The sequence below is a fragment of the Phalacrocorax aristotelis genome, chromosome 9 (assembly GCF_949628215.1).
Source record: "Phalacrocorax aristotelis chromosome 9, bGulAri2.1, whole genome shotgun sequence".
Taxonomy (NCBI): Eukaryota; Metazoa; Chordata; class Aves; order Suliformes; family Phalacrocoracidae; genus Phalacrocorax; species Phalacrocorax aristotelis.
In genome coordinates this window covers 20,439,351-20,456,249 of record NC_134284.1, presented here as the reverse complement: position 1 = coordinate 20,456,249, position 16,899 = coordinate 20,439,351, and the positions used below count along the sequence as shown (strand labels likewise).

At 38.4% G+C, this 16,899-nt stretch overlaps 1 protein-coding gene across 2 annotated transcripts in view; it reads right to left on the bottom strand.

Moving 5' to 3' along the window:
- SLC24A4 (solute carrier family 24 member 4) overlaps positions 1-16,899 on the bottom strand; it is a 95,121-nt gene that overhangs the window by 35,233 nt on the left and 42,989 nt on the right. For both annotated transcript variants that reach the window (XM_075103744.1, XM_075103745.1), the window contains exons 3-4: positions 2,236-2,312; positions 944-1,018 (exon numbers count right to left, since the gene is read on the bottom strand). In XM_075103744.1, the coding sequence (XP_074959845.1) occupies positions 944-1,018; positions 2,236-2,312 (152 nt within the window). The remainder of the gene's footprint in view (positions 1-943; positions 1,019-2,235; positions 2,313-16,899) is intronic.

Here is a 16,899-nt window from a genome sequence, read left to right as displayed (position 1 = left end):
ATCCCTGTTGAGTATTTTACTATTATTGCCCACCTTCCTTATTCTTCTCTTTGTTCTTCAATTGGTAAGTGTAAGTATATAGCTCTGAGTAACACTAATAGGAATTCAGTACACATATCCATAGGAAAATAGACTTTTTAACTAGCTACAGGAGATTTTCAGAAAATGGTCACACACAGTTTTCTTAAAAAGCAAAGGAGATGAGATTTTCATTTTGCCTTCAAGGAGGAATTAAAATCTAGATTTGTATTTCGTATTCATTTTGTAGTTCACCAAAGCCTTACCTAACACAACATTTACAGGTCAAGTATAAATTCTACCCTGCCCCAATCACCTCACTTAAATAGAATCCTACATGTAATTTTGCAAAGCCTTCTCAACAGTTAGGTAAAAGAATTGCATTTATTTACTAATTTTTTGCATATAAAATATGTATTCTCATTCCGTATCAAACTGAAGTACATACTTTCCTCATGCATCCTCCCTTTTCTTGCTTTTCTCCACCTTATGCTAGGACCACATATGCTTGCTTTCTCCTTGCTGATACAGTGGTAGATGTGCAATAAAACTTGCATAGCCAACACATTAATTTGTCTGTGTATGATTTCTTTTCACAAGTGACTTTTAAAACTAGGAGTACAATAATAAATCCAACTCATCCATATGTCATATCCATTCTAGCTACACGCTTCAGGTATTTAAGAGTGGATTTTACCATCTGATCTCATTAAATCTTTCATTTTTTTCTCCTCGTGCATGGCCAGGGGGACCAATGTGCCCAGACCACAGGTTCATTTTTTGATGGAAAGCTTGAATCATTTGAAAAGGACGAAGGCCAGAAAGGTGACAGGAATGCTCTCCAAACAACAATGGCACAAAAGGTTTGATTCTATAATAGTTTCTAAATAAAATTGCAGAAGAGTAATAAAGTTCTTTAACGTACCTCACAAATCTTCTCTAAGGATGGAACAAAGAAGTCATCACATACTATAGCCAAAGCATAGAACATATAAAGAGCCTGTAAAGAAAATAAATTCGGGAAATACTTCAGATTTTTCCTGTACGTGAGAAGGAGGAGGAAGGCAATGCTATATTTATTCAGACTAACAGAAATATATAGCTTCATTTTCTATTCCATTCCAAAGATAAATCCCTCTACTGATCAATTTACAGCATAAAAACAGATTCTTGAATGTAATATTAAGTTTAGAACAAGAACTTTTGCCAGACCCTAGAATATGAAAGGTACCACAGTTTGACAGAATAGGGTGCCACAATTGAGTTCATATACAGGAAAGTAACTGGTAAGGCTTACAGTTACATAGTCATCATCTCTGTTTTCAAGTAATTATTGGACCAAGTAATTAAATAGAAATTTTGTTGATTAACAATACTCAAGAAATTATCACACCTGGAAAGAATCAGACCCTGGCCATGGCTCACTGCACCAAACCCCTCAGGAATGGTCCTGGCTCCCTGCATACATGTGATTCTGCCACTGCCTTATGTGGCTTTATGTGCTGTGCTCATGCAGTGGGCCTAATCCTGCCGTTGTCCATCAAACACAGCTCCTTTTTAATTTACTTTCACTGAGCTGGGAATGGAAAACCAGAGCTCACAGGCTTTCCTGTTTTGGGGTTTTTTTTCTATAATAAAATATAAAACTCTACACATTTTCTATATTTCTTCAGGGTTGATTTTGGGGTTTTTTTTGTTTGTTTGTGTTTTTTTAATTACAATTGCATCATTTGCATAGAGGCGCACTAGGAAATAGAGAGAATCAAGAAACTTCCACATCATGTTTGATGGCATCAGCAAAGGAATCCCACATCCTGTTTATACAAGATGAAATACAAACAGACACAAGCCTGTGATCCATGGGGCCAGGATTTTATCTCCAAGAGGTTGAATGCACAGGCACTGAAAATTCAGACTTGCATAATTTTCTTAAATAAACCATAAAATCATAGAATCATTTAGGTTAGAAAAGACCCTTAAGATCATTGAGTCAAAACCATTAACCTACCACTGTCAAGTCCACCACTAAACCAAGTCCCTAAGATGTTACCTTTTGAACATTTGTACCCATACAGACATATCAGAAATACCGAAATCAATGCATTAGAAACATGTTGATATATGCAGGGCTCTATTTAGTAAGGCCACTAAGATGATTAACTTCTTACAAGACAAATAAAAGGGAAACAAAAATGAAGCACAGTAGAGCAAACTTACAGCAATGATATGAAGCAGAACTCCTCCTTGCTGCCGTTCTTTGTTTGTAAATACATCTTCAGGAAATTCATTAATGGCTGAAAAAGAAATATACTTTTTTTTTTTTAATTGTACAGCACTTATAAAAGGAAGACTGAAAAATAAGGATGCATCTGTACAAATATATGACCAAACATGAGTGTATCTTCCAATTTATTACTTTATAGCTTGTCACCTTAGAATCTCTCTTCTGCTCTGTAGAAACAGAGGACTGATACTTAGGTATTATTAATTATCATCATTCCAGTGACTTAAAACAACCTCCACTGTAATGAGTTTCACATTCTTAATGCCTTATTTTTACTTTTGTCTGCTCTGTATGTCCTCTAAATATACTTCCAAAGTGACAGGCACAGGCAGAAAAATTCACCCTGAAATAAGAATCCTGACTTTAAGTGTGCCTTGCCTGAAAAAGTATGCAATAGTTGTAACCTTCTGTCAGATTCTTAACTTTTATAGGGCTCCACAGTCTTGCAAATCATTTCACAAGAAGTAAAGTGATTCCATGTACTTTCTCCAGAAAGTCTACTATCTAAATCTGGTGAAGGAAGGAATGAAACAGAAATGGTAGATGGACAAGAGGAATGTGCAAAGACATGAATTTTGGGATTATTTCTGTTTGACGGTGAAGTTGTGTGGAGCTCATTTAAAGGATCTATGTCCCACACAAAGGCAACAGAGTGAAAAAAAGATTCCAGATGGTGGAGACAAAGACAGCGACTAAACCAAAGGCCTGAAGAAATACATGAGAGAAAAAACATCCAGATTGACAAGACAGGCAGGGATAGAGATCTACAGTGCCTCAGACAGGAGTCTGGGAAGTTTAAGGGTAAAAATTATTTCAACCACTGAAATCCAGATGCACTGAGGTGATTAAATTATTATTCATAACAACATGTTCGTCTCTGCAAAGAGTTGTAGATGTAGGTTGACAACAAGATAAGCTCCAGAAGGTTCTTAGGAATTTACCACAGTATACTGAAACACAGGGAAGGAAACAGAGGGAATATATGATCATCTTCCCCATATTCAAGCCTGCCAGTTTAAAGAAATGCTTAAGAGCATAATAGATGATATTTATGCTGTTCCATTTTAAATTTCAATGGTATATTTTCTCAATTTCCGAGTATAATTCTGAACACAATAACCATGAACATAGAATCCAAGAATTTGAGGTATGGTTAATATTTTTAGCTATTAAACTTCAAACATGCTAAACCAGCCTTATTTTCAGGAAATGTTGCACTGTAACTCTTTGAAGATTACACTTTTTAGAGTATCTTAAATTTGAGTTATCTATAACCACCAAACACGCTTGAAAATCTTAGCTGCAGCGAGAGGATAATCTAGTTTCAAAGGCCCAAATGACTTCTCATCTCCTCAATCTCTGAGTTTTATACAAATACAAAAAGCCTCTTCTCAACCATACTACACATACCTACATATGTTGCATATGTCTAGTTTGACAAAGACTTGAACAGTGTCTCTATGCAAAGCTAAAGTTCCCATAGCTCTGTTTTTACCTTAGTGCCCACTACCATAAATGTATTATTTTTGAATTAATACACTGGCAGCAGGCAGTGTTTAAAACCTTACACACGTAAATCACACCTTTCTTCCAAAAGTCAAAGTCACCATTTTATAAAATCTCTCTAAATCCTCCAACATAATGTTTGAAAGCCACTATATTTTTGTTTAAAACTATTAATGGTCTGTAAAATATTTAGCATAGAATAACGAGTTCATCAACAATGACTGACTGCAGTTCCTTTACTGATTTTCATTAGGATTTTCAAGAAGACCTGTTCTTTCCGTTGTACTCTGACTGGAACCAATATCAGCACTTGATACGTTAAACAGAGCTTTCCCAAGATAGAGGTGCCTCTTTTCTTTTAAATCTCAGACAACAAAAACTACATAAATCTATATTAAATTTTGCTTAGATATTCCTGAATGTGATTTCCTACTCCTACTCCTAGGTAAATATTCTATTCCTGGTCCCCCTTCTGTAATCACCAGGAAAAATGAAAGCAATAGTGGATATAAACACACAAATGCATCAGCACAATAGCACAGAACTAGCTTCAAGAATGTGGATCTGCGTTGCTGCAGAACTCCAGAGGTTTCAAGGTTGTGATTTGCACTGTAAAGAGATTTGTGACCTTACCCAACAGTCAGGAATTAGCATTGCTATACAAATGCAAACCACACTGTAAATAGAAGACATTTGACTACTGAGATAAACAAATTCAAGTACTTCTAAAATCAAAATATGGGAGTAAAACATCTTCCTTTCTATTTGGTTTTAATCACTGTTACCCTCAAACAAGGAAAAGGATAGTGGAAATATACGTAAACTGGGAGAAAACTGGTTCCATTGTAGTTTTGAGACACTGTGTATTTAGAGTTGACATTCTTACTCTTTTACTGGAAGGCAGTGCAGCATAATCCACAAACTATGGTTGAGATGCAGCAATCTGCAACACTTTTATCTACAGATAAACCTTTTAAGGTGCCAGCAGAACCTCATATGCATGCAACAGCCAAGCACGTTCCCTGTAGTAATACACTGCTATATATAGTAATATGTAATAGAGTAAAATAGAGTAATAGCATTCCCCCCATGTAGCAATCAGGAAGGAATACCCTTCTGGAATAATACTGGAATACCATCAAATTTAAGAACGTCTCAGCTACACTAGCTGCCAAAAGCAAAATTTGTCAGAGGAATTATTCCCTACCACATGAAATAAAGTATGGCAAAAAAAAAAAAATCAGCACCCAAAGCATGTGATTTTAAATAAATTCTGACCATTAGCAATTAATATTAACTAAAATGATTAATAATTTTAAAAGCATTAAGGAGACTTCTCTGGGAGAAAAGACCCAGAGCTATAGCTGCCAGCATTGTACAAAATATGGTTGTTCTTGCAAGACTGGCTAAAATACCATGCCCACATGATTGTATTCAGGACATGTATACTGTTTTTCTTATTGCATGCCCCATTTGTCCTCTGCCTCCTCCATTCAAGCTGTGGCTGTAAGAATACACGTATTCCAGCAATGCACTAGGACAGCAGAGACCAGAGCCCTGGCTTGAGTCTCTAGCAACGATAGTGTGACCTTGCACACAGGGTACGTTCTTTCACATAATCTGATGCAAAGGTTTGCAGCTCCCATCACAGGTGCTTGTGCCAGGAGCACCATCCCCCTGCTGCCACCGCAGAGCAGAGGGAATATGACCCTGTCCCATAACCTGACAAAACAGATATAGTATCTGGGAAGTTATTACCTACCTGGTGACCTCGTTCAGTTGACTGTAAAATATTTCACAGTATAACATTAAAAATGGTTAAGTCAGTATAAACTGAAGTTTCGAGAAGCATAAATAAAAATCACTATCCTTCTAATGTGACTTTACTTATTCGAAGTTAATGTTAAATAGGAAACCAGACAACCAGATGTCAAAGGTAAGAGTCAGAAGATAGAAATGAGCCCTGGCATCGGACCACCAAGCAAAGCAAGCCACCTCCACTGCAAACCATCTTGCTGCATAGCTTAGGCCTGGAAATGAAAGTGACTTAACTGAGGGGGGCAGCGGTATTCCCTCATCTGTATGAGCTGACAGAGGGGATATGACATTACTATGGAGTTTGAGCGAGCACATTGTGCCCTCATAGTACAATCTGATGTGTGTGCACAGCGGGGCACCACTCTACTTCATGCAGAGATATTTTCTCGTGTATGGGAGACGGAGCTATCTGGCAGCCCGAGTGGGAGCTACATCTCCTCAGTTTCTACTGAAAAGAGACAGAACAGATGGGAGAAGGAGATGAAATGAAGAACAGTACATCTAATGGGGCTAACCTTTGCCAAAAAAAGGAGGAGAACATACAGCAATCATCTTAAAATCAGCTAGAAATACAGAAATATTTATCCTGCTGGGACTGTTGCAAACCCATGGCTCCTGCAGTTCATCTTATCAAGCACAGATTTACTGAGGGGGAAGGCAGGGCACGAAGAAAGCCAAGCCTATATTGGAACTGTCATCATCCCTCTCCCTGGTCATAAAATGAGTAGGGAAACAAAAGCAGCTTATCCAGCCACGACTTGGAGGGTACACTGCCACCTTTTTCTCTGAGTGATGGAAACAAAAAAATCCTTGATTATGCCATGACAAAAAGGCTGATTCACCTTTGATAAAAAGCTCTGGTTGAGCTGTCTGTGGCTAAAGATATACAGAATATAACAGCAACTGCACAGCTTAAGCTGTCTGCATGGCTCTGGAGTGAAGGTCTGGTATGAAGCAGCTGAGGTAACCCAGGCATGCCTGTGACACCTGCCCAGACTTAGGCTGTTACCGGATTACTTCTGGGTACCATCAGAACATTGTTCCCATATGCCCTACCCATACAGTGGCAGGCAGGCTGTCAATGAAGTTAAGTTTCAAAATCTCCTAAGCCTGACAGAACATCTCAACAACCACGTGGATCTGTGGTTTTATAACCTGCCTCGACATGTGATCTCTTCACCTTACCAGCAGTTGATTCACCCACAGAGGCAACAAACACGCCAACTCTTAATACCTGCTAAGCATTCAAGCCTGTTACAATTCTTAAATTCCTCCTCATAGGGAGAAGGGAGCTGTAGCTGTTTGAAAGGACACATGCAATCAACTCCACTCTGCCTTTGCAGGAAGCGGGTTAGGCAACTGATATACACAGAAGTCCACTTCTGCATCTTGTTCCTCTGCCTGTGTTCCTCTGTCCCTTCAGGACATGTTAGATCTACAGATCGCAATACCTACCCCTGTGCCTTGGCATTCAGGGGTTGTTGATCATCAGACTCACCCAAGGCAGAGGTATAAGGGGAAGAAGAACAGACAGAAGGCAGAATTACATACTTCCACTTTTATCCCCTCTATAATCATATTCACAAACCAGCTTGAATATTTCAAATTTGTGTCATTTGTTTAAGCACTGCAAGCAGCTTTAGGCACCTCTGCACTTAGTGTATTTCTGGTTATGTGCAATTCCCTTCTCACATTGCAGAGCGTCATCTTCTGAAGGCCTGGTGTTGCGTTCATGCACATGTATTTGTGCCTCAGGGACAGCAAACAAACTCCTCACTGTGTGCAGAAGTGAACTTCTTTATACCTGTTAAACAAATGCATGCATCATTACCTGGTGTCAGCAGCAAAATGTCAACAGTTTGTGCGCTGAGAGTTGAACTTGCAACAGCCTTCACAGTATTGCAACTTACACTAATTTATAATTCTGTACTAACAGAATGTGTTAGAAGATTTGAGTGAAAGCCAAAAAATCATTACTTCTTCCGACCACATCTCCCTGAATGCAGGGGTCCTATATGAGCTGAGTTGCAATGAATGGGATACAGATGTCTTAGAATCACCCTTGCTTTCAAAACATTTGTGGCTTTGGCCCATACTGTTCTTCAAAATCAGTGCACTGGGAACATTTTTATGGAAAGAAGGTTAGGCACTTTGAAAGCACACTGATGGCAATGGGAGAAATTCCTCCCATATTCTCTTTACGACCGATGTCAAGAGTGTCAGTCCCTAGTCACGTTTCACATATTAGCTCAGGCACTGAAGTGGCGACAGTCTCACCAAACAGGCACGTCGATAGTCTTGGGGAGTGGCATAATACACTCATCTGATCCTCTTGCATAACCTGTGCACTGTCAGTACTGTGACAGCAATTGTGTACTTTAGAAAGGAAGAGCAGGGTTGCTTTTGCTCATAGAAATGTATTGACCTGTTTTAGTTACGTATTCCAGTGTTAACACTGGAAATAAAGTCAACCTGAAATCATATTATCAGAGTGAAACCAGTTTACTCATATATAAAACGTGTCATATGAAAGTCCTCCTTTTCAATACTACTTCCCAAATCAGACACAATAAATTTTGACAGTCATTAGAAAATCATAAATGTGCCATAGTACATTAAACCTCTATTTTTTACAGAATTACAGAAAGCCTAAATTCATGGGGAAAAAAAATCACATAAATGTCAAATTTTAAAATAACCCTTTATAACACCACAAGCTAACATCCCCTTAACTCTGAATTGTCAGTTGAGAAAAATAGTATACTCAACAAGTGCTTTTATACACCTTAAAAATCTTACAAGGACCAAAGAAGGAAAAAAAAAGAACAATTCACTGATAATCCTGGATGCCATCCAGAAAAAAATAAGAATTACCAAGATTTAAGCTCCCATTCCCATTAGACAGCTGTTTCCAGTTTTCTGTAGCAGGATGACGTGGATTTTCCCTCAAATACTCACTTCAGCTTCTGCTGGATACTAATCTAGGCATCAGTGTTCAAGCAAATCAGGAATGGGCAATTCGAAGAAACACACACATTTACTTGAAAAATTCTGCAAGGAAATTCCTTAAGAGACAACTCTTTAGTAAACTGGTTTCATGGATTATATCACCTGGACAGCAACAGAGGATCTGAATGAAGCGCCATGAAAAGATATGAAATACCACCCAACTTCTTTGAGAGACATTTGTGCATCAGTGTAATGCTATGTGATGCCAAAGATCAAGCTTTCTATTTACAGGCAAAGTACTGTACGGCAGGAGGCACTGTAAGCATCCTCCTCCACAGTCCTCACCTCACATACAGTAGAATTATGAGCAAATTTTATCTCTGTGGTATACTAATTCAATTTGCATTGCTCAACCAACAGAGGACTGCCAAATGCAATTATCAGTGCAATGGTAAGTAGCAGCTTATGAAGCAAATAACTGATTCAACTTTAAACTATTAAATCCATTTAATATGTGTATTGTAAAAGATGGTATTTTAATGAAATAGCCTTCAAAACTCTCCTTCCATCAGCATTAAATTGTGACAATATCTAAACAAGACTGGATTAGCTACAATAAAAAGTAAAATTAATACCTTATTAAGTCCTGGACTTACAAGTAGTTTCTTTTCTCTTTTATAAAAAAGTATTTGCATTCATTAAGGCAATGTCAAACAATCAAATAAAAATACATTAACAATTATCTGCCAGTGAAAAGAAAATTGAAAGGCATGATGAAATCTCATCTCCTGACCCAGGGAGTCAGTGATGACACATGAATGCACAAATACTGCAACATGGGGATGTATATCAGAGTGCAGCATTTCACATGTACTGGGCTTTGTGTTAATGGTTTTAATGTCCTCAAGATAACTCTAAAAGGACCCCAAGATTTGGGACCATGGATTTTTTTCCTTCCCTGGCCTCCAGCTGATATACTCTTTAGAAACTGCCTTTAAAGAGCTAGAGATCAAGAACCTCATGATGAGTTTTCTTTCTGACAAGAGTTATTATTTTACATTATTTTCTGATATGGATAGTTCTTGCCTAATGCCTTCATACAGCTGTATCTCAACCTTATTACCGTAAAGTAACAGTTCCATAAAAGATGGCTAGAACCTGCCTGAACACCTCTACCACGATCCAGGATTTCAGCACAGCCAAACTGTGAAATCCTCTCAAATTAACTAAGAATGAGGACATGGAACATTCCTAAATCAGTGCTGAACAGAGGTGAAATTACCCACACCTAGCTTTATTACAGTCTAAAACCAACTTACATTAAAAGATTTTAATTCAGTGCAGTGCAGTGCCCTAAATCTGCATCCATTTGACAGTTCTCCAGTGCTTGTGTAGAATAACCCGTTGGTCTCAGTGACCAGTCACAGAATTTCTGATCTCTAACATCATCTGTGGTTATGATACTGGTTTTCCACAAATCACATGTGTATTCTTCAAAACCTCACCCAAGTGCATCAACCCTTTTATTTTACACCTCAGATTCCTCAACCAGGATACTAAAACATTTTTCACCGTCTCCCCTTTTTTACTTACTGTCTTATACTGCCTCAGCTGCGTTTGCACTACTCTGAGCCAAGGCTGCGAAAGCAGTTCAAACACTGGCAGGGTCCAGCACTGGTGCAGCTTATTTGGACATGTCATTTCCCAGCTTAGGGGAAATAATATGGTTCATCCTCCACTCAGGACTGAATAATCATTGTGGAATAATGTGAACGGGTTTAAATTGTGCCACCTCATGACTGTTCTGTGAATTAATCAGACATCAGTCACCAGTAAAAACTGGTGTCTTCTACCTGGAATTTCCCTCTGGTTTTCTGACTTTGAGTTTCATACGTTCAACCTCCCCTCTCCCCTTCACCTTTCCCTCATTTTTTGCTTCCTGAAAGTTGACAGTTTCTATGGCCTACAGCCTCTTATTTCATTTGAGAGAGGGAGCCCTCTGGCTATGCAGGGTTTTAGACTCAACTTGGCTGTGTCCTTTTTAAATACAGGTAGAAAGCAATGTCCCTGGCAAGTTCACTACCTGACAGGAAAAAAAGTTTTGGAAAAGGGATAATGACTGGATTAACTATCGATACTGTGACCTACATAAGGACAGTTATTAAAAGGTCAGGCAATTTTTCATCCCAATAGAAAAAGAATAATTCCTTATGTTTTTCACAGGCAAGCTTTCCAGCTGCAAACAAGCTGGAGAACCAAACACCGCTTGCTTTCTATGAGTTTTTAGTATTATCACCTCAAGCTCAATGAGGTCTTGTTTTGTTTGGTTTTTGCTTGGTTTTTGTTTTCCTTTTTCTTTTTTCTCCCAGTCAGACTTTTAGATTTCTTCCAGAACTAAAGGATAGAAAGTATTTATGCTAGTTGTTCAGCCTATCCATTTATAATCTCAGTTTGTTCACCTCTACACAATAAGGCCAAAAACCTGCTGCCAAGGAGAGGCTGCACTGCCTGCAACATCAATGACATCTGCAAGGGGATTTCACTACAAATCTATTAGTAAACTGTATAGCCAGGGAAAATTACAATCTGGTTTCGATACCTGAGGAGTTTGAAAATCAGCCAGGCAAGCTGTAGCACTTCACTGAAAAGATTATGAAGTGTAACACAATTTTAAGACACTGTGGACTAGTAACCCTCCTTGAAATAACACACTCCATTTGGCACAAAAAAAAGGACATTTTTACAGAAGGTGGGTTATACCTCCCCAGTTTTGTTACTGAATATACATTGGAGCTGCTTTTATATATACTGTTGTTGTATCATGCCTAATGAACAGCTCGACAATCAGAGTAGACCACTACCTCCTCCTTTGTTCTCAAAATGACTCTTTCAGCAGGTGCATGAGAACAACCACTACAGAAGTTGGCCTTGACAGATTTCCCTACACGACAGAATTTCATAGCTGGAATATCTCTTTTCTGTGCTGCTTGAATATGCAAGCAAGACAGATCAGTTAAGTGAATCTGGCCCAAGGTTGAAGTCTCCTTCCTCTCTGAACATCTGAAGAGCTCATTTGGCAGATGTCACCCATTCCAAAAAGGGAATGCATTATTATTCCATTGATGCCATGTAACAATGGGATCAAAACTGCCCTTCAAAGACAAAAAGAAAAGCTGGCTACCAGTGGCAGAGCTAATATGAAAGATTATCACATTTATGAATAGATATAGATGCATGAAATAACATTTTTCGTTAGAAAATACCACTGATACTGTTTAACAAATACCTCTGCTTGCAAACTGACTATAAAAGTATTTTTCTTTACAACCAAGTTCGTTCTTCCTAGCCTTCTTCAGATAATAAAATAGGGTGTTATTACCTCAAATAACATAGAATATGAGGCTATTTCCTGCCTAGTACATCCACAGATAGAAGTGACAACCCCATTCAAATGGCAAAATGACTGGCAAAATTTGACTTGATCAAAGTCAGACCACAGATTAAGTTTGAACTGCTGGTAGCCAGTAAAGCTACCAGGTTACTTGAAAACTGCACAGGTTGAGAAGGAAGAAACAGCAAGAGCTGCTAGAGCAGCTATCTTTCAGAATAGAAGTGCACTTCAAATGAAACTGTGCTATTGTGCCTTCAGCACAGTTAATGCATAATAACAGGCTTTTGAAACCCTTCTACTTCAGCAAAAGCTGTAGTATGGCTCATTTAAAAGCAGCTGTTTTGGCAGACACCATTCTTTTTCCCCAAATGCATGGAAAATGAAATTAAATTCAATATTTAACATATATGTATTTTTACCGTTTTTCTGACACCAAATCCAAGTAGGGATTTTAACCATCCAGGAAAATTGGGTTACCCTCCAAATGGAAACAGCACAAAACCTATACATGATCTCTTCTAGCAGGCTAAGATTAAGTTAAATAAACTGTTTTTCTAGAAACAAATGGGCATGAGGTAGCAGAGCAACAGTAGTCTTTAGGTCAGGCCTACAGAGACCAGAGAAAGACATAAAATGAAGTCAGGCATTAGTATTGTTTGCACTTTCTTTACTTTGAAGTTTTTCTTTCTGGATATAGAAGGAAAACGCTGGAAAGCAGCAGTAGAAAGACCTATTCAAACATTTATTCCACCCCCACCAATTCAGGATTGTTTCCAACAGTGAGTTTTCTTGAGCTTTGTCCAAAAAGCTCCATCAGTCAAGACGGAACAGGTGAAATACAAAGACACAATATTATGACAGAGGAAGCCCCTCAAAGCTGTTTATTAGGTAACCTTTCTGGGTCCAGAATTCCCAAGAGGGTTCAGCACAGGCAAGACCAGGTTTTCAAGGAACTCAGCTCACCAGACACACCATGCCCAGCCCTTATAAAAATCAGGCTGTTGATGCCATAAGCTGAGATCAGCTGATTCATTCTCTGAATTTTGCTTTTATTTTGGAAGGAAGATCAATTTTGAAAAGATTGTTTCAAGTTGCACACATTAAGCTCTCAAAAAAACAGCATCAAAAACCACTGGATCTATAATGAAGTCAGGTTTTGGAGCTGAGTATTTAGGATAATTTTCTGTTCCATGTACCACTTGGTGTTTTGAAAAACCTATTTTCATACGGACAAACAGAAGCACAACAGTTTCTCCCTGTGAGCCATGCTCATGTGGTGTAGCCAATTCTCATTACTTTGTTGCAAGCCATGTGATATTTGCTTTTTACTTTTCCTGAAGCCACAGTCCTGGAATCATGCAATTATGTAAGAACATCAGCTTTCACTTAAAACAAAAAAATCTGCTTCTAGCCTTTCTGTTTGTGGAAGAAGGCCCAACCCCAAAAATCAAAAGGACTTATGAAACCCAGAAGACAAAAAAAAAAAGAGAGACCTGACTTCTTGTTTATCTTTTAAACAAACATCACAGTTTTGCAGGGTCAGGTTTACACTTTCTGAGCACACAGGATTACTAGTATTACTCCTCAGTTCATATGCTTTAGCTCAAAGTCACAAATATATGCACATTCCAGTCTGCAGTTTCTGCCTGATAATACCAAATGATGCCAATGTGCTTCTTACACTATAGGCTAAAGCCTACTTCACCTTTTCCATGGAAGTAAGCCCATCTACGGCAACCAAGATTTAACCCTCCAGCTCCTATGTCATGATTCATTTACTACATTAATAATTTTTCAAATGGCAGATTTGCACAGTTCTCTGGTTGTTTTCCCCAGACAATATCCCTTGGGACATTTTCTCCTTACCCTAGAAATCCAATAAGTAGCTGTAAACACTACTGGAGTACTTCAAGAATGATCCCTTTTCAAGTCCTACCCTCTGCTATATACTTCATTTGATATGAAAGCTGGTAAAAACCAGTTTCTTAAAAGATTTGGAGACTTCCACATATTTAGCAGCATCTTAAGTGATGCTTAAGATTTGAGGAAGGGAGAGTGATTTTTTTCCTAAATGCATATTAATTATTTCAGAACAGAAGTAATCTTAATCCAGAATAGAGGCATATAGAAGGAGAGTCCACTGCTGGAAGGTAAGAAGATAAGCATTATAGTAATTCCACAATCCAAATTTACAGTCCTTTTCACACTGTCTTTGTCCACGTGAAATTCTATCTCATGATTATTTAGTATCTGTAAATGAATGTTGCAATGAGCTCATACCAATTCACAAAGAAGGAGACCTAACCTTCACTTCGAGCAGAGCATACATGAAACTGAGTACAAGGCCAAAGGCCACAGAAGTGAAATTAGCAAAAGGAAAGGAAGAGGGAAAAAAGGTACATTGATGTAGCGATGTCACAGGCCAATCACAAAAGATTAGTACAGGGCTTTTTTTTAGACTTTAGAAGTTAAGCGTAGAATGTATAGTTTAATACAACACATCTCTCTCTAATCTAGCCAGGTCAGCTACCAGTAATAGAACTACTTTCACAGAAGCCCCAGCACACATGGTGCAAGCCCAGCTGGAAGCCTGGATATTTAGGCCATAACTGGAGCTTCTGCTTCGCTGCTGCTGGTACCAGAGCTAGTTCACTGAAACTCAGGTATTTCTCCATTACTGCAAAAATACTCCAGCAGTAAGTCTGGAGTGTTGCTGTCTAAAAACAAGCATCACACTATCACAATCCTGCATGCACATACACTGTCTGAAAACAAGTCAGAGAACAGCATTTCTCATGCCAAAGCAGCCATGAGAAGTGCAAACAATTTAAAGCAGATTTTGTTTTAATTTATTTTCAAACTTCATTGGCTGACCAGCAAATTGATAAAAGTGATACCTAGAGTTCTCTCCAGCTTACTTTGCAGTGGTTTACTACCCAGCATGCATACTGACTACGGGGTAACCCTCAGCAAAAAATCCAAATCAGCACATCAGAAATGTACTTGTACCCAATGGACATCTGCACTTGGCTCAACAGGCACCAAACTACATTATCTGGTCTTGAGAGGCAAGAAAGGTACATTTATCTGGAGTCTCAGAAGGACGCCCATGCGAAACAATCCCTGTCTATAAATATCACTGAGGTAACTATATAAATAAAGGGAATTATGGAGAGTCTCAGAACATGGCAGGAAAAGAATGAATATATGAAAGCTAAAGAAGAAAAAAATATCAGTTAAATATATGCACCAAATTCTTCACAGAAGGAGAAATAGGAAAATTACATACCCATCCTACCAAACAGCAGGTATTTAAGACAGATATATTAAAAAGCACTTTCTGAGACCACATATAGCAAATTAAAAAAATCGCTAGGAGCACCGTCTAAAATATTCTCAAGAATCATCACACCAAGATGGTGCCCAGCAAAATATACATAGCTAGAAATAGCTGATTCAAGGTATCTTTTTCAGTCTGGTCTGCATTTGGCTAGACTCCAGAGTCACCCACATCATACTTTATAGAGCTATTCAATGCACTAGGACCATACAAGATATAACCAGCTGCAAAACATACAAAATGCTTTCACACCTGTCTATATAGGAATAATATTGCATTACTCTTTCTTCAAATAAGCTTGTTTCATCTTTGCCTCATTGCATCAGGTGGTTCAGAAATTGCTTTTGCTCTCCTACCACTTGTTTAGATGAACTGAAGAGGTAAACCCATCTTCCTAATATATATTACAAATACACAGAAAAAAATATATATTCTGTTTATATTCTCTCTACATACATCTATTTAGGTTTGCCTCAAACTGTTAGGCAAAAAAAAAACCTGCCATGCAGAAATAAGGTGGTTGCCTGTACTCCTGGTGTGCACCAGAAAACGGAGACAGAATCATAGTAAGAAATCTGATAGAATATGGTTGCGGGAGCACAAAGGTGCTGAAAGACCAGCGTGGTCACAAAAACAAGTATTGTGGACTAGGACAGTGAGTACTCAAAGGCAGTAGAGCCTCACCACAAACTTCACCTGCTTTCAGCTGACGTAAAGAGAGCAGACCAGGAGTCATGGCTTTACCTGCTGATCTGATCGATCATATCTCACCTGCCCAGACAGCCAGATCTAACATTTCAAAGATTATTTATACGCCCGTGTTGGATTACTAAAAAAATGAATTAACTTAACTTATTGTGTCACTATGTCATGTAACACCAATCTCTTTCACAGTCAGAACTCATACTGTTTGTACCTCCCTTCAACAGCCTGGCTGAATGTAGGTGATGAATGCAGCAAGCTGACTGACCTGACTATGTATTTCAATTTACTTGGATTCTAGAATTTGCAAACCCGTTACAAACACCAAGGGACATGACCAGATAAGTACCATTCTTCCAGTCTTTTGTTCTGTGAAAATGCTTCTTCTATTACCTTGCAGTCATCAAATACTGGGCATAAAATGTACCTGGTTTGTGAAACAGTAAGGCCTGGTAAACCTTTCTTGCTTAATAATGGATTACATCTTTTAAAATCCTTAACGTGAGCACAGCAGTGCTTTGATTTAAGTTGGCTAGCCTGTCAGAAAGCACTAGTTACAGCTTACATTAGCACATCTCATCAGCCACTAACAATCACTCTGCAGTCATTCAATCACTGTGTGAAGTTCTTGAGTTATTTTCCACTGCAGTCACTCTCATCTATGTTAACCTAATCCAAGATAGATCATTCAAGTTAATTTTGCAGTGAAGACACAAGATGAATGAGAGAACATGATTTTCCCAAATCCATGGCATAGTTAATGCCACAGTTGGGAACGATACCTATGAATTTGATTTCCAACAGTTGTTCCATCTACTAGATAAACCTCTCCCATTCCTACTGTGAAAGCATATATTGTGGTTTAATACAGGACTGGGCAGTTGACCAAGT